A 17,910-nucleotide genomic window follows, 5' to 3' on the forward strand; every position below is an offset into this window, starting at 1 on the left:
GGGGGGAGTAAGTGGGGAGTGCAGCTCAGGAAGCCCTGGAGCAGGGCCTGCACCCACTGACTACAGCGCTCTCTCCACTGTTTCTCAAGCGGGGTCCCCTTTGGCAAAAACCCTTCAGGGCGAGATCCATTCCCCGCTGCATTTCCCTCCTGAGAACTGGGAGGGCCCTTCGAGAGAGACGGAGGAGCCCTCCCGGAAGAGCTCTCGGGGCCAGCGCAAGGAAGGACGACCCTCCCCAGCCCTCCGGGCCCGGCTTCCAAGATGGCACAGGAGGGCACCGCTCCCCTTGAAGGAGCCCTCCCAGCGTTGGGCCAAGCGCAGCAGACGAAGGGCGGCACAGAGCACCCACACCGGCCCAGGAAGCCGCCAGTCCCCAAGGGAGCCCAGCTGAGGGTTGATGGGAAGGACCCCGACTTACTGTGTTGACAGCGCTGTCTTTGCGCCGGTCGGGGATCTCCGATTTGTTGGGGTTGTTGGCGCTGCTGACCATGGGGCTGGAGGGGGGGATGCCTCGCCCGCTGCCCACCACACTGCAACTGGCCTTCCGGGAGGGCATCCGCTCCTCCTTCAGCTCCCCGTCCCCGGTGCTGGTGGGGCTCCGCTTGGGGTGCGTGGGCACTGGCGAGGGGCCGCCTGGAAGCGGGGGGGAGAGAGAGAGACTGAGCAAGATCTGGCTCCTCTTCCATGGCACGTGGCGGGTGGGAATCAAGCAGGGCACCCCCAGACCCCCAGTCGCTGCTTGCAGTGTGTGTGTGTGGGGGGGTGTCAGGCAGAGGGGTGTGCTCCTTGGGTGATGCACCCCCCACCCCCAGTCAAAGAGACAAACCACCTCTCTCCCCGTGGAGAGGAGTGTCTGGCGGAGGCAGCCCCTGGCCCCCCAGGCGAAGGGGGCTCCCGGGCAACCCACTCGTCCCGCTGCAGCCACGCCCTGGAGCGCCCTCGCCTGGGCAGCGAGGCACGGTGTGAATGGGGCCGAGCAGGGCTGGCCGTCCAGAGGCTCTCCAGCGAGCGGCTGTGGCACACGGCAGCAGCTCTCATCCACCACCAAAGCCGCCTCCATCTACTGCGGGGCTGGGGAGGGTGGGGGCCGCCGTGGGCCCCAGGAGCCCCCGGAAGGCCACCCCCCTGCAGAGCAGAGGCCGGATGCTGGGCACAACGGCCCGGGGGGGGGGGGGGCTGCCACTCACAGAAGTCGCTGTGCCGCCGCTGCCGGTGATAGGCCGAGGAGCTTCGCTGACCCTTGGAGTGCGAGGACGACTTGCTGGTGCCATTGGAGGCCTCGCTGGGCGCCCGCACCCGAGCCAGAGAGAGGCTGCTGCCCGTGCGGGATTCGCCCCCTTCCACCTGCTGGGGGAGCACACGAGGTTGTCATGGCGGCTGGGGAGGAAGGGGACTCTGGCCGTGCCCTCATGGGGTGGGGCGAGGGAGGGCGAACCCGGCAATCAGCCAGCCTGCCCCGGCGTTGACGAGAGCCGTGCTGCCTGCAGGCTGACCATGCGTCAGGTAGAGCTGCTCCTTTAACCATGCAGCTCTACCTGGTGAATGGCCAGCCTGCAAGCAGTGTGGGGAGGGAGGGAGAGGAGCACCCAAAGCTCTGGGAAGGAGAAGCAGCTGCCTCTCCTTCAGCACCCTGCTGGCTCCTTAGGACGTTACTGGTCCTGGGTCAGACCCAATCATTATTACGGTCAATGACCAGCTTTGTTGTAACAGCAGCAACAATCGTGACAGCAAGAAATGGTGCATATAAAGCATATGACGTCACTCTAATTGATATACTAACACTCAAGTTAGCGAGGGTGCCATTGACTACAGCGGTTAGCAAACTATTCCTGGGAGTCCCCAAACGTTTTGGGGTGCCTTAAAAGCTCTCTGCACGCAGCCTTCTCCGCTTGGCTTGGTCCCTCCAGTCTGGCCAGAGGGGAGTGGCCCACCCAGGCCCCTGGATCCCCTGAGCCGTCTCCTCCCCAAAGCTGGCTCAGACGTGGGCCTCCTGAACTGGGCCGGGCAAGACCCCCAACCCCTCCCCTCCTAGCCCACAAAGCCCTCTTCCCCCTGGAAGCTCCATTTATCTGGCTGGTGTGGCCAGTGGCAAGAGGCTCCATGGTGGCCACAAGGAGGAGGAGAGGAGAGAGCTCTCTCCCCTCTCCTGGAAGCGCACCCCAAGGGAGCCCCCTGGAAATGCCACGGTCCCCAAGGCAGCGGCCTGCAGTGGTCTTTGTGGGAGGCCACCAGGCCACGGGCCGGGCACGTGAGGGCCGGAAGCAGAAAGCCCTTTCCTCCCCCTTCCGGGGCCAGCTGGCCAACAGTGTCCCCGCCAGTCAGCTCAGTGGGGTTCAGAGGAACGGGCTGGGAGGCAGGTGGAAGGGAACCCCGTACTTCCAGTCTGGGCTTTAATCTGGAGCTGGAGAAGACTTGGGGGGGGTCCCTAATCGCCCCCTCTTCTCTGGGGCAAGAATGGCAGGACCCCCAAGAACCCGCACCCAAGACCCAGGAGTAGGGCCTCCCCGGGCACCTCCGGGCAGAACAGCGGCCGGCCTCACCTCGTTCTTCCTGCCCAGCAGGAGGTAGGTGGCGGTGACCTCGTTGTACTTCTGGCTGGTCAGGGCTTCCTTGATCTCTTCGCGGGTGTAGCCCATGGTCACCATCACTTCTGCAGAAGGGAGCAGGGGAGAGGTGAGGGCAGCCCAGAGCCCTCCGCAGGCTGGTGCTGCCAGCTTGCATGCCCCGTCAGCCTAGCTGCCCAGACCCCCAGCTCCCCAATCCGCTCAACAGCAGAGGCAGCGTTCTGCATGCAGGAGGTCCCAGCATCTGCAGCCCCAGAGGATCAGAGGAAGCCCAAGACCCTGGAGAAGAGCTGGCAGTCAGCAGTGGCCAGGTTCCATCCCATCCCCAACCCTCGCCCAGCAAACGTACCGATGCGCTTGGCATCCGTGAAGTCCTCTTCAGGCTCTTTGTAGGGCTTCAGCTCATCCCCCTCGTACCCGATATTGATCCACTTGTCCTTCATGATTTGCTGCAAGGAGGCAGAGGGAGGGAGTTCGCCAAGGAAGGCAGGCAAACCGCCACCTCCACCCACAGTTCAGGGCCCAAGCTTGGTTAAAAGTTCTTTCCTCTAATCCCAGAAGAGTGGGAACTCACTGCTGCAGGGAGAGGCACTCTGTGTGCGCTTAGGGACACTCTTGCATAGCTCTCTGAATCACCCAGCTGAACGGACAGGCAGTACAAAACAATGGGTTTCTTCATGCAGGGCAGAATGATTCTTTGTAAACTGCTGCCATTGATGGCTGTTAGCTCAGAGGGCTTATAGAGATACTGGACCAACTCAGGGAGGAGGACAGGCCTATCAACAGCTATTAGGCATGACAGCTCAATGGAGCTTCCATGTTCAGAGGGAGTCTACCGCAGAATACCAGCTGCGATTGCCTTCATGTGCTGTGCTGAGGCTAGCTGTCCCGCTTGGACCTGATCCAGCAGGCTCTCTTCATGTCCCTGTGGCCTCCCGCCTGATCCCTCATCGTCAGAACAATCCTGCCCTCGGACTTAGGATGGAGGGGAAACCAGACAAGCCAGGGACCGGGAAAGGAGCCTCCACGTCTCAATCCCGCTTCCCAGCACTTCCCTCTGGGAAGCCAGCCGAACAGTGCGAGGTGCGTGGGGCTGTGCACCGGCTCCCCGACACACTGTATAATTATCCCTGAGTTGATTAGGCTAATTACAGTCATCCGTGGGGGTGGGGGGAGTCAGGACGGGGGCAGGGAGGCGAGGCAGTGGGCAGGGCCAGATCCCACGGAGACATTAGCTAATTGAAGGTCTCGTACTTCCCGGGAAAGGAGACGGGCTGGGGAAGCGGCACGCCGGGGAAACCGAGGCCGGGCCTCTCTCTTTGGAGGAGGCAGCGCCAGCTGTGCTGCCTCACCCCAAGGACCAGAAGCAGCGCCTCCTAATGAGCCGGGGGCGGGGGGGGCTCCTCGGGTTGCTCCCCTCCCCCCCGCCCTTCCCCAGAGCCGCTGCGCTGCCTGAAGGTTGCCCACTCGCCTCTCGGACAGGGTCAAGGTTGCCAAGCGGTCCAAACCCAGGCACCCTCATTCACATGCTATGCAAATTAACTTGTAGGTAATTTGCATATTGCGGGAATTCTAACAGAGCAGACATCTGGCGGGTTGGGGAGGATCTCGTTACCCGACCATTTACTTGAGAAATAAGGACCCAGACTTGATATCCCAACACTTTCTAATGTACAAGTTCCGTTTTTAACACCCAGTAGCTGTTTGTGTGGTGCTGTCATGGATTCCTCACCAACTGCAGACTGCCACCCCACTCCATTTCCCAGTACCTGAATATGCTATTTGTTGGTGAATAAATATGCTATTTATTGATTTAAATATGCTATTTATTGGTGAAGGTAAAGCTACCAGATAAGATTGGTGAAGATACCAAATCGAAGCTCATGCTGAAGAGCAGTGCTGAGAGTATTTTCATCACCATTCTTGCATAGCGTGGGGACTAGAGTGTTGGAGCAGGACCGGGAAGACCCGAGTTCTAATCCCCATTTAACCGTGCAATTCACTGGGTGACTCTGGGCCAGTCATGTGTCTCTAAGCCTAACCTCACAGGACAAAAATAACCATGTAGCTCCTCGGAGGAAGAGCGGGATATAAGTGTAAAAGATTAAAAATAAAATAAATAAATAAATTCTGCAATTGACGCTATAGAACTAGGGATGAAGGCTTTCCTGCTTAAGCCTTGTCACAGTCACTATTTACATTCTGAGACTGTTCTCTCCTTGAACACCCGGAGAGCTGCTGTTTGACTGCTGCTGCCAGTCAAAGCAGACAAGACAGAGCTAGACGGGCCCAGAGCGGCACTCAGCAGACAGCTGCTTCAGAGGGCCACAGTATCCTCACCTCGAGCGTGCAGCGCTTGGCAGGGTTCAGCACCAGGAAGCGCCTCAGGATGTTCTCACAGTCAGTGGACATGTAGAAGGGGACGCGATACTTGCCACGCAACACACGTTCTCGCAGCTCCTAAAATGGATTTGGGGCGTGGGGGGAGAGAATGCCAGCACATTAAAACCAGCACTCCCCATAGCGGGTTGCCTCAGACAACTCCTCTATTCTCTTGGGCTGCAATCCTAGGCACACTTTCTGGGAAGCGAGCCCCGTCCGGATGAGTGGGGAGTCACCAGGGACAGGGTTGCAGAGCTGGCCAGACTCCGAAGCAGCAGCAGCAGCAGCAGCTGGTTCCAGTGAGCGGAGTAGCTGCCTCTGGTCCCTGGCAGCTCTGGTGGCTCCTCTCACACCCATCCCACCCTGCCCTTGTGTTAATGAGAGCTGTGCTGCCTGCAGGCTGGCCACTCATCAGGTAGAGCCTGCAGAGCTCTACCAGAAGAATGGCTAGCCTGCAGCCAGCACAGCTCCCATTAAGAGCAGGGCAGGATGAAAGCGAAAGGCGCCAACAGAGTGGCCCAGAACCAGAGGCAGCTGAACCTCGTTTAACCCCCTGCCCCCCTCTAATGACCCCCAGCTCATTAGGACGAGCCGCTACTGCTCAGAAGGCTCCCCAAAGGCTGACGCCAGGTCCAGCCACCGCCTGCATCCTCCAGTCTCGGAGTCTCAGCGGCCTGGAGACCTCCCCCTCTTTCCCTTTAAGAGGGGCAGAGAAACGACACACGCGGGGTTGGCTTCAGCCAGTCACTTTGACTCACTTCGGCACAGTTACGCCTGGTTTACCATTTTGTCTGATTTCTTATAAGGTGGCTTTAAAATAAAATAAATACACACTTATGCTGGAAACGTGCTCATTGTATAAATGAAAGGGAGTTGCATACTTTGGAAGAAAAACTTAATTTGTTTGGCATTTCTGAAAAACACACAAAACCACCTAAGGTCTTTTTGAAGAAATGGCTTGCAAAGAGAGAATTTCAGCAAGCAAGGCAGACCTGGGCCGCTTGTTCCTCTCCCCACTTCTGCTGCTGTACGGGATTCTGGACCTTCTGCTGCCCAACGGCCTCCCCCCAAGTCCAGCCACCCTCCGCCTCACCTTGAGGTTCTGCCCGTCAAAAGGCAAGGAGCCGCTGACGAGCGTGTAGAGGATCACCCCAAGGCTCCAGATGTCCACCTCGGGCCCGTCATACTTCTTGCCCTGGAAAAGCTCTGGGGCGGCGTAGGGGGGGCTCCCACAGAAGGTGTCCAGCTTGGAGCCCAGCGTGAACTCGTTGCTGAAGCCAAAGTCGGCAATCTTAATATTGGCATCAGCATCCAGCAAGAGGTTTTCAGCCTGCGTGGTGCGAAGGGGGAGAGTTAGGGACTGCACTCTTCTCCAGAGATAAGACCAGGGGGTGGGGAGGAGGCCCAATTCTGGCTCACTACCAAGTGCTTGCATCGCCAAGCAGAAAGGACCCCTAGTCAGGGGATTGCTCTGATTGATACGCCTCATATGTCAGGGCAACGTAATTTAGCCAGTTCATTGGTAAATCCAGGCTCCATTGGGGTCCCCAGATGGGTGGTGTTTTAGACATTGTAGCTGGGAGTGAAGGAAGTTGTAGTCCAACATCTGGGGATCCAAATTTTGAAACATCTGGACCAACCAACAAAAGGAGCCACTGAATAACCAGGCGGCAGCAGGAAGCTTCTTGCTTCAGAATGACTGTTCTCATCCATATGTAAATTTAATCGATCAATTAATTGCCTCTAATTGGGCAACAGCACTCATTGTAAGGCTGCAGGAGTATGCCAGGTTCTTAGGAGCCAGCTTCAGTTTTAGGTGCCTTCCCTACAGACACCTGGGGAAATGTTTCTAGTGATCAGACCCAGCACAAAGTCGAGAACTTCCTTAAATTCCCAGGCGCCAGTGATGTTTGCAGCCCTGGAAAGCCAGCCTGGTTTTCCACCAGATGCACCCAAACACCAGCTCGGAATTGCTCCCATTTCACAAGACAGGAGGAGGAGGAGGAGGAGGGGTTTGCCCCCAGGCTGCTGTGCCCTGAAGCCGGGAGCAGAGCAGGGTCTGGGGCTGGCACCTGAATCGTCCCACTGAACTTCACAAAAGCAGGAAACCATTGCCGGGTGGTTGCGGGGAGGGGAGTGCAAAAGGCCTCTCACCTTCAGGTCCCTGTGTACAATGTTCTTCTGGTGACAATAATGTACAGCCGAGACAATCTAGGGGCAAGAAGAAGAGGGGTCAGTCTGTGCAGCCGGCCGCCCAGTAACATGCCGCCCCTCCCTCTGCCGTGCCAAATCACGAGTGCCGCTCGCTCAGGCCCAGAAGTCCAAGCGGATGGGATCGATTCTTGCACCCCAGAGGCGGGAGAGAGGAAATCAATCCTTGGCTACATGCAGCCACCGCCGGGCTCCAGGCAGGAGCCTCCAACGTCCTCCTCCCTGAGTCGCCACCAGCTGGATGCCCCACTGCACGGGCAAGGTGCAATCCACCTCCCCACCCACACAGCCAGGACAACTGCCCAGTCTGCTCCCTGGCTGGAGCCTGAAGAGCAGCAAGATGACCTCAAAGGACTTCTCCCAACCTGTCGGAACTTGGCCCGTGCTTCTTTCTCCTTCATGCGTCCATGGGAAACGAGGTAGTCAAAGACTTCTCCTGCAGAGGAGGAAGAGAAGGGAGGAGAGACTGAGGCCTCTGCCTACTCTCAGGGGTGCAGGAAGGCCAGCTCCCATAGATAGCCCAACCAGGAAGCAAGTGGTGATGGCCACTAGCTTTAGAGGGCTTTAAAGGGGGATCGGGCAAATTCATGGAAGAAGTCTTGAAACAGCTACTTCCCATGATGGCGACGTGGAATCTCCAAGATCAGAGCCAGTCTACCTGAATCCAAGTGGCTGCAACAGCAGGAGAGCGCTACTGCCTTCATGCCCTGGCTGTGGGCTTCCTGGAGGCATCTGGGTGGCCACTGTGGGTAGCCAGATGCTGGGCTGGACTGGGGTAGAGGCGGTGCTGGGTCTAATCCAGAGTTCCTTGTGTGCTTAGGCATGGCAGACTATGGTTGCCATTCAAGGAAGCAGAGTGGAAACAGACAGGTCTGCCCCAGATGTCATTGGAGTAAACCTTTGGCCATTGTGGCTGAGGATGATGGGAGTTGTAGTCCAACAACATTTGAGGACCCCAGGCTGACAGCCCCTGCTTCAGTCTCTTTTCGAGCTGGGGGGACCCATCTCTTGCCCCAACACTCTCCTCTCCAGGTTTGAAAGCAGAACAAATGCTTGCAGCAAAACCAAAGGAGAAGGTCAGGTGAACAGCGACATGCCTCCAGCTTCTTCAGTTCATAAAGAGTAAGTTTGATGTATGCCAGAAATTTAGAGTTCTTCATTTTTGGTGGATAAAGGATAACCAAATATGCATAGTTCTTAGGGAGAAGAAAAAGAGAACGCGGACGTAAGGATGACCGGAGAAAAGAGGAGAGAGATGGAAGCTCCTCTCATCAATTCATTGTCCCCTTGCTAAACAAGGCTTGCTTGCAGGTTGCATTCGGGTGGGTTACATGTGCACTAGAGGTGTGCACAAACCGTTCAATGTAGAACCAGTTCGGATCGAACTGGGCCGGTTCGATTGCAAACCTAAGTGGGGCTGCTTTGGTCCACAGTCGAACTGGACCAAGCCCGATTCGATGTGAACCGGTTCTACATCAAACGATTAGCGGACCAGTGGCAAGAAAGGTTGTTTTAGGCTCTAACCTGGCTCACCACCACTCCCCACTACTCGCTGCCCCCATCCCCAGCTGAATCGCTGGCTGGAATGCTGTTTAAATTCAGGCCGGCGGCGCAGTGGCCAGAACCCCGCCACAGCCGCTGTGGGTGGCCTGTGTTTAAACAGTGGTCCGGCTGGGGATGGGGGAGGTGAGGAGTGGGGAGGTGGGGTAAGAGCCTCTCTGGGGTTCTCCTCCACTCCTTTACTTCCAAAGGGAAATCCTCACCAGATTCCCCAATACAGGTATTGCCACTCGAACCAAACTGGTTTGATTGCACTGTCCGGACCAGTCAGTCCGTTTGATCAAACCAATGCTTGGAGCGTGGTTCGGTTCAAATTTGAACCGAACCACGTTTTTGGGTCCATGCACACCCCTAGCGTGTGCTGCCTGCTGCAAGATATTCCCCTTCGGGGATGGGGCCAGAGCTCAGTGGAAGATCATCTGCTTTGCATGCAGAAGGTCCCAAGTTCAATCCGTTGTAGCATCTCCAGCAGGGCTGGGAAAGACTCCTGCCTGCAACCTTGGAGAAGCTGCTGCCAGTCGGTGTAGATAATACTGAGCTGGATGGACCAAGAGCCTGACTCAGTACAAGGCAGCTTCACGTGGTCCCATGTTCCATCTCCTGCATAACTATCCTGATCTCTTGGGGCAAAGCTGTGATGCTACCAAGCACCCCGCAGGTAGCAGGGAAATGCTTGAGCTTCTCAGCCAGAGAGAACAGCCACAGGAGAGAGAAAGCTGCCAAGGAAATGCTCTTGTGCATTCTGGCTTATTACATTTCCTGTTCATGAGCTTGGAGCAGCTGGAGGGACTAAGCTATCCCGGAATGACAGTCCTACACAGACCTCTCCACTGGAGGGCGGGAGGGAGGCAGGGAGGGGAGGATGATCATCGCAAGCCCCCAAACCCTCCGCTGTGGATGCCACCCTGGACCAGCACACTGGCAGCCAGAGCCAGATGCCAGGTAGGCAGCTCTTGTGGGGGTGGAGGCTGGGGATATTTCAAACAGACTGGGGGCTAATTTTAGCAGCTCAGGAAGCACAAGCGGCAGGGAAGGGAGAGAAACACAGTTGTCAGTTTGGGTGGCAGGAAGGGCTTTGCCAGCTGGCCCTCCACTGCCGGGAGGGACCGCCATTCAGTGGAAGGCCACATGCTTGGCACGCCGATGGCCCCAGCTCCAGTCCCCAGCGTCTCTGTTCAGCAAGGAGCTTAGGCTGGAGCGCAGGGGCAAGATCCAGCCCTGACCCTTGGACAGCCACAGCCAGTCTGACAAGACACAACCGGTTAGACAGACAAATGGCCCAACTCAGGCCATCTCTGTGGCCGCTCTCCACACCTCTGCTCGAAATGGACTTAGGGGTGCCCAGCATCAGCGCTGGCTGAATCAGCTTCTGAAGCCAAGTCCGAGTTTACTCCGAAGTATCAAGTGCAATTCGCTTCCTCAACAACAACACCAAGAACAACGTGAAACCCAACCTCATAGAAAGGGGTGCTACGATGGAGTCCCGTAGCGGGAACTGGCACAATAGCAGCAGGGCGAGAAGGCAAGAAATGTGGGGATAGTGCAGACCAGCACACAGACCAAAGGGTGCCCCGTGCTTACCTGCACTAGCATACTCCATCACCAGGTAGAGGGTCTTCTCCGTCTCGATCACCTCAAAGAGTTTCACTGCAACAAAGACAGGAGTGCCATCAACTCTCAGCCCATCAACCTGGACTCCAAGGATGGCTTTCCTGCCGGAGATGCTGGACCCACTTTGGCCTGATCCAGCTAAGCGCCTATGTTCAACTGCAAAACTGAAGCATTCGCACAGCCTTGCTAACACAAGGACACTGGATTCCAGCTCAATGTTGTTAGCTGGCGCTACCCCCGCAAACGAACCACAGCTACTGCAGAGAAGCCAAAGATCCAAAGGGAGTTAGATGCCCATGTGAGATCTTGGCCATCTTACCGATATTGGGGTGATTCAGACCCTTCATAATCCTCACTTCCCGGAAGAGCTGCAGAAAGACAGATGAGAGGGATGCCAGATTAGCTAGTCAGCTTCCCCATGTTTTCTTCAAAGTCTGTTTCCCAGCAGGACATTCCCCCACCCACACCGATGGGTATGTTTGGGGTTCATTCTTGCCACAAAACACGCATGGAAAACATTTCTACAGAACTGAAGCAGCTGTGTTAATTTTTCAAAAAGGATCCAACAGCAGGAAACAACATTTCCACTCCTGGCAAGGTCCCACTAAGTTAATTTCACCTGCAAAATTAATTCACATGGTTTTTTCCATTCTGATGTAATGTTGCCCTTTCCCCACATGTGCAATTCCTTCACAGAAATCACTTCCCAAAAAATCCCTATGGAAGACCAGTGTTGAGGTTCGACTCTGACTGGAAGTGAAAACCTTTGACTTGGGAGTGCTTCCCCTTAATCGTAGAGTGTAGAGAGGGGACTCTGCTGACCTAGCAGCAGTTTAAAAAAATGCATTCTGTGCATGCTCAGAGGTCCACTCCTTTAAGCATCACTTTGAATGTTCAAGCTGAGTCCATCTCTCAGACTAAGTTCTAGCTGGAATTGGCTCGCTACCAGGGTTCAAGTTACTGGGGGGCCTGTCCCTCCACCAACTATTGCTTTTAGCTACTGCTGTGGGGGGCAGATTTGGCAAGCTGGATGGGGGAGCCAGGGGCTTGTGGATTCCTTGGTCTTGGCTCCACCATTCAAGCACAGCTCTCCACTTTGCAGCCTTTGGGCAGTTTGCAGCTTGGCTCACTTGCTGGAGCCGCCTGGAGGGCTTGACTCTGCACCACACAGCCTCTGGGGCAGCCACTGCCTTCAACTTGCAGCACAGGGGGTTAATGTGGGGCACATGGGTGCCTTGTACCAGAAGGGCCGGCTGGAACGCCTTTCTAAGCCCTCGGCCAACTCTACGATTCTATTCATTTAGCTTAGAGTTGTACATTTACTTATACTTACATACAGTCAGATGGCAACGCTTACGTGAATTTCCCCTTATTTATTTCTTGTTTAAAAGATTCCTACCACCTTTCATTGAAACAATCTCAAGGCGGTTTACAAAAGATTTAACACAATATAAGACTATAAAACAATTAGATAATAAAAATATTAAAGTGAAATATAAAAACACAATCTAATTAAAAGTTGAACAAACACACACAGAATAGGACCATAAAATACAGAGCAGCAGCAACAAAAACAACACTCATATAAAAGCCTGGAGGATGCCCACTGGGAGAGCATCCCAACGCCTGGGGGCCAGGACTGAGAAGGCCCTGCCCTGCGTGCTTGACAGCTGAGCCGCTTTCACTGTCGGCACGTGGAGCAGAGCCCCCTCCGAGGATCTTGTCAAGCAGGCAGTGGTCCCACAGGCATTCAGGGCCCAAACCGTTAAGGGCCTTAAACTAAGGTCAAAACCAGCAGCTTGAATTGGACCCGGAAACAAACTGGCAGCCAATGTAGCTCTTTCAAAATGGGTGTAAGAGGATCCCAGCGGGCAGCTCCTGATAAGATCCTAGCTGCAGTTTCCGAATATTCTTCAAGGGCAGCTCCATGCAGAGCGTGTTACAGTAATCCAGCCCTGACGCGGGAGGCAACTGGCCCGCTAGTCGAAGCTGTGCCAAGGCACCCCCGGCCACCACCTCCACCTGAGCTTCCAAAAGCAGAGGGGGGTCGAGCACTTGAAAAGAGTAAAATGGTTTCCTGAGCAACAGCAGCGCAGCGGCCCACCCCCACGAACCAGGGGGGCACCCAAGGGAGCAGCTTGGGTGGCTCCTCTCTCTCCTGCCCCACCCGAGAGCTGGCGCAGCTCTACCTGATGAATGGTCAGCCTGCAGGCAGCTCCGCTCTCAGGCAGGGCAGGAGAGAGAGGGGCCGCCCAAAATGCTGCTGGGAAGCAGAGGCAGCTGCGCCTCCTTTGGTGCCCCCTTAACCTGTTTGGAGGAGCCGCTACTGCTGAATATAAAAAACGGAAATACAAGTACTTCTACAAAGTGCCGACAGAGAGCGCCATCTCAGAAGAAGTCTCCCTCCTTTGGAAGGCCTCTTCGGAGAGGACCCAGCCATCACCTGAAAACCCCAAAGGGGGGCAGGGAGCTCCTGGCTCCGGAATGGCCTTTTCCATGCACGCAGGTGCTCATTCAGAGCAACCGGTCCATCAAGCAAAGCTCCTACAATGAACCGAGGAAGCCCCTCTGCTTGGGCAACACAGCGGGGAGGAACCCACTGGCGGAGGCCCTGGGGCTTTCTCCCAAGGGGGGCAGTGGGCTCAAGGGAGACCCAGGGGGCAAGGGGACACTGCAGTGGGGCCCCTTCCCTGAGGGGGGAGTGCTGGAGGGCCAGCCTGGCCCCATGAGCTGGGAAGCCCGGATGGATCAGCCATGCAGAGCATTCTCTCTGGGTGCCAGGGGAAGTGACTGATGGGGGGCGGGGGGCGGCAGCCATCAAAGCCCCCCCCCCCCGCCAATCTTGCCTGAAGCTCATTTGGCCAGGGAAAGCCAGCTGCTAATTAGCAGCACTTCCCCCCCCCCAACCTCCCCCTCAGCACGATGCTGGCAGGAGTTGGCGTTACCACAGCGACCAACGGGGCCTCCAGGCACTAATTAGGGAAGGGATGTAAGGGGGGGGCGGAGAAGCCATGGGGAGAGCAAGAAGGGACCCTGAGCATTGGGGGCAGGCTGAACGGGAGCAGTGGGCCACTGGCTTGGAGGGGTGGGGGCATGTGGGGTGAGAAGGGCCCCCACATTCCCCAGCCCCCTCCCCATCACAAACTGGAAGCAGATCGACAGAGAAAATACCACGCCGGACTGGAAACCCGTCCGGCTCTTACTCCACAGGGGGGATAACGGAATGGCTACCGGGGGGGGGGGCTTCTGCAGAGGCAGCGATTATGGCCGATTGCTTTCATGTGCATTTTATGTCAGCCATCCACAACATAATCCCTAAGGCCAGGGGATGATGGGAGTTGTAGTCCAACAACACCTGAGGACCCAAGGCTAAGAACCCCTGCATTATGCAGAACCTCTGTGTCCAGGGGCAGTCTATCCCAGAATTATCACCGGCTAGGGCAAATGCAGGGGATTCGGGGCTACTACCTCCCTGCCCTGCTTGTGGGTTCCCCATTGAGGTGCAGAGTTTGGCCACTGAGGGAAGCAGGAGGCTGGATGGACCCACTTTGGTCTGGTCCAGCAACCAGGCACCTCTTGTGTTCTGAGGGGTTGGAGATTAAGACCCAACAGACTGCAAAAAAGGCAGCCTCACCAAGGAATGTCGCCCAGCTGGTTAGGGTTAGGGGGCTCTGGAGCTGCCCCATTTCCACATTCATAGCACCCCACAGGAGCAGATGCTCATGCCCTTCACATGGTGCCTCCGAAACCAACAAAGCTGCACATCTGCTAAGCAGGGGTCCACAGCAGTAGCCCTCGTCCTAAGGGGACAGGCAGGGGCGGCCCCCAGGAGCATCTGAGGTGGCTCCTGCCAACTGAGCTAAGAGGCACCTTTGAAAAGGGGTGATTCTCTCTAGTGAGCAGGGGGAGAGCAACCGGCCCTCTCCATCCCCAGCACAGCAGCCCTCCAGCGGCTGTGGCTGGGGTCTAGCTAACGTTTCTCTTTTAGATGGTGAGCCCTTTGGGGACCGGGAGCCATTTTATTGATTTATTTTTCTCTCTGTAAATCGCTTTGGGAACTTTTGCTGAGAAGTGGTCTATAAATCTCCGCATTCTTATTCCTCTCTCTCCTGCACTGCCGGCAGGTTGGCCATTCGCCAGGTAGAGCTGTGCAGCTCTACCTGACCAATGGGCAGCCTGCGGGCAGTGTGGTTCTCAGGCAGGGCAGGAAGCCCAAGCGGCCTCCCTTGGCACCCCCCTGGCTCCTTGGGATGAGCCTGCCACTGGCCGGCAGACCAGTGACTCCTCCTTCCATGGCCACACTCCCTGCTCCGGACCACTGAGGGCACCACAGATGGAGCCCAGCCAGTCCACTCACCTTCTGAAGGCTTGTCGGGTTCAGCTGTGTCTTGTCGATTATTTTTATAGCCACCTGAGGGGAAATTCAGGACAGGAAATCAGCCAGGTTAAAGCGAGGGAGGCGAGGAGGGAGAGAGGGAGAGAAGGCTCCTGCCTGCCCCCTCTCCAACAGCTCACCAAACCCATGATCCATCTCCACCGGGGAGGCCCTCGCTGTGTGTGTAGGAGGCCCCGGCACCTTCCGGTAAGGCTGAGCCACTGCCAGACAGAGCAGGCAAAACTGAGCCCGATGGACCAAGAATCTGACTCAGTCTAAGGCAGCTTCCGGTGGTATCGGTCTCCAAGAGGCCCCGAGTGCTTCCTCTGTTCCCAGCACGGCTGCTCTCGGCTAAGCCAAATCTGGCTTTGGTCCCCCTCGCCAGAATGAGGTGTGGCTGCTGCGGACGGGGCTATTAAGAACCGCCAGGGCCAGATTTAGGTGCCAGCTCAGTAAGCGACAGTTTAGGGCCTCACATTACGGAGTACCCCAAAAAGGACTCCCTTTCAAGTTCGACATGACTGGTGGGAAAATACAAGGAGAAAGGGAAGAGACGCTGAAAACAGACAGGACTGTTTTGATAAGAGGAAACATAGACGTATAGATATGGCCACACCATCATTGGTCATCCCGAATTCATAGATCTGGGCATAAGGAACTGAGTTCTATCCGAATCTCATGGGCCTGGGGCTGGCTTAGACCAAGGCCCACCGTCACGGATATGGGCACCGTGGGTCTCTTCAGATGAACGCTGTGCCGTAACCGTGAGCAGTGTGGCAAAGGGAGGGGGTGAGTGATGGGGGGGGCAGGACACCAGACCCATTTTGCCGCGTGATCTTGCCCCAGCATGCCAGCATCCAGCCCTGAGAAGAGTCACCCACCCCCCATTATCCGAACTCGGGCGCTTCCTGCGGGCACGCTGACGTGGGCGCAATGCGTGGGTCACCATCCTCATGACGTGCGTGGACCCAACCGAGCCGGGCCCTGCATATTTCACACAGGCACCCCACCTCCGCCCAACATGGTTGCGAAGGCAAAGGGGCTCCCAAACGGCCCGGGGGCCCACGCAACGCGGCGGCTGCCACTGGCCCCGGCCTTCCCAGCGCAGCCACCGTCCAGCCGCCCCCTTGCAAGGGCTGCCCCCCACCCCCGCCGGCCTCACCTCTCTGCCGGTCAGGATGTGCCGGGCCAGCTTGACCTTGGCGAAGTTGCCCTTGCCGATGGTCTTGAGGAGCCGGTAGTGGCCGATGTGGGGCTGCTCGTCGGCGCAGGAGGCGATGGAGTTGCGGCAGCGGGCGCCCAGCGAGCGGCTGGACCATGACGAGCCCTTCTCGGAGCGGCTGCTGGCCAGGGTGGAGGGCTGCGGGGAGAGCGGGGGCGTCACCGGGGCGGGGGCGGCGTCAAGAGTCACCACGGGGCAGCGCTGATGCTACGGGGCAGAGGGGAGGAGGAGAGGGTCACAGGCGCAAAGCGGGACGGCGGTGGAGGAAGACAGAGATCGCCGGACGTCGGCTCGGAGGGGGAGGCTCCAAGCCTCACACACACGGGCACCCCTTCCCGGGCTGGAGGATTAGCCCACTCATCATGCCCTCCCGTGGCCTTTTGAACCCAGCAGTAGCCAAGGAGTCCGGATCCCCTACAGTGTTCCCTCTAACAGGGATTCCCAGATGTTGTTGACTACAACTCCCAGAATCCTCAAGCAAAAGCCATTGCAGCTGGGGATTCTGGGAGTTGTAGTCAGCAACACCTGGGAATCCCTATTAGAGGGGACACTGATCCCCTTGCTTCCTCTAACTTGAGCACCAAGTCGTTGCCTCTGCTTCCCAGCAACAGGCTGGGTTGAATCTCTCTCTCCCACACTGCCTGAAGGCTGGGCATTCATTAGGTAGAGCTGTGCAGTACCATGCAGCTCTACCTGATGAATGCCCAGCCTGCAGGCAGCACATCTCTCAGGCAGGTAGGGAGAGAGAGGAACAAATGGAAATGCCCCTTTGGTGCCCCCCCACCCCGACTCATTAGGACAAGCCACTACTGGAGAGACCCCTGAACATTGTACTGACACACACAATGTACCCAATCAGGCAACAACCTCATGTTTTGAAATGAACTAACGTCCTACGTTAGTTTCGTTATGCTCAACACAGCTTGTGCTTGATTTCTAAAAAGGGAGGACCAGGGCTCAATCCTGCCTGACAGACACCTAATTGGGTGCCCATTCCTCCTAATTCTGGACATGTCAGGGTTTCTGAGCAAAAAGCACTCTGCACACTCACAGAGGAATTCTTATCATCATTACTTGTTCAGGGGCAAAGTGCCGGCTTGCATTACAATTGAAGCAACAGCTCCCTTGGAGATTCTGTTGCTGGGATGGAAAGTGTGCTATAGAAATATTTTAATACAAGACTGTGTTTGCCTGCCCTACATTAGCCATGAGGCAGGGATCCTCCCTGTGACAGTTCTGAGCCTTTGAAACTCCCTCCTACAGGATGCTCGTCACACCCTCAGCCTGCTCTCCTGTAGGCAGCTAGCATGGCTTTCTGGAAGGCTTTTGGGTAACAGCATGTGATGGGGTATTCTTTTATTGCCCTGATGGGTGCTGTTTTGCAAACAAAAGAAAACAAAACCATGTTTGGATTCAACAATATATCAGAACATCAAAAAGAATCCAAATATTGTAACAGTAATAAAACTGCATGGTTTGAAAAACTGTTCAACTATGCAAGATATAATAAATCTGAATCAATAAAAAAATCTCTACATGTCTAAATAAAACTAATACAAAATGATCAGTGAGACAGTATCAGTGTCCAACTGGAAAGTCCAATACAGTAGCTCATTTCAAAATCGCTGGTGGAATGGGAGAAGCATGGATGAATGTTCCCAGTATCCTGCTTTAATTAGAAAATGAAGTCGCATGTTGTGATTCTGCCAGCACCCAATCGGTCTTGTGTTGTTGCCAAACGCGTTTCGACTATACCCGTTTAGCGGCGATCTTAAAAATATATGTATCAAGGGAGCTGCCCCACCTGGCTGCAGGCAGTGGCTTTGGAAAATACAGCTTTGGGCAGGATTGATCCCCTTGGGTGGAAAGTTCCCAGGGAAGGCTTCTCGGAGTCTCTAGAGATGGAGACGGATGGCTTGCATAAGGAGCGGGACAGGAAATAGGGCCACATCTGCCTTGATAAAAGGTTCAGGGGAATGCCTGCT

At 56.1% G+C, this 17,910-nt stretch overlaps 1 protein-coding gene across 4 annotated transcripts in view; it reads right to left on the minus strand.

Moving 5' to 3' along the window:
• Positions 1-17,910, minus strand: part of MARK4 (microtubule affinity regulating kinase 4) — a 46,066-nt gene that overhangs the window by 8,409 nt on the left and 19,747 nt on the right. For 2 of the 4 annotated variants that reach the window (XM_053267609.1, XM_053267612.1), the window contains exons 2-13: positions 15,866-16,132; positions 14,686-14,739; positions 10,648-10,696; positions 10,299-10,364; positions 7,523-7,593; positions 7,101-7,157; positions 6,040-6,276; positions 4,905-5,024; positions 2,914-3,013; positions 2,541-2,650; positions 1,188-1,347; positions 419-633 (exon numbers count right to left, since the gene is read on the minus strand). In XM_053267609.1, the coding sequence (XP_053123584.1) occupies positions 419-633; positions 1,188-1,347; positions 2,541-2,650; positions 2,914-3,013; positions 4,905-5,024; positions 6,040-6,276; positions 7,101-7,157; positions 7,523-7,593; positions 10,299-10,364; positions 10,648-10,696; positions 14,686-14,739; positions 15,866-16,132 (1,506 nt within the window). The remainder of the gene's footprint in view (positions 1-418; positions 634-1,187; positions 1,348-2,540; positions 2,651-2,913; positions 3,014-4,904; positions 5,025-6,039; positions 6,277-7,100; positions 7,158-7,522; positions 7,594-10,298; positions 10,365-10,647; positions 10,697-14,685; positions 14,740-15,865; positions 16,133-17,910) is intronic. The other 2 variants (XM_053267610.1, XM_053267611.1) reach the window with 2 other exon arrangements.

Source organism: Hemicordylus capensis, chromosome 7 (assembly GCF_027244095.1).
Source record: "Hemicordylus capensis ecotype Gifberg chromosome 7, rHemCap1.1.pri, whole genome shotgun sequence".
NCBI lineage: Eukaryota > Metazoa > Chordata > Lepidosauria > Squamata > Cordylidae > Hemicordylus > Hemicordylus capensis.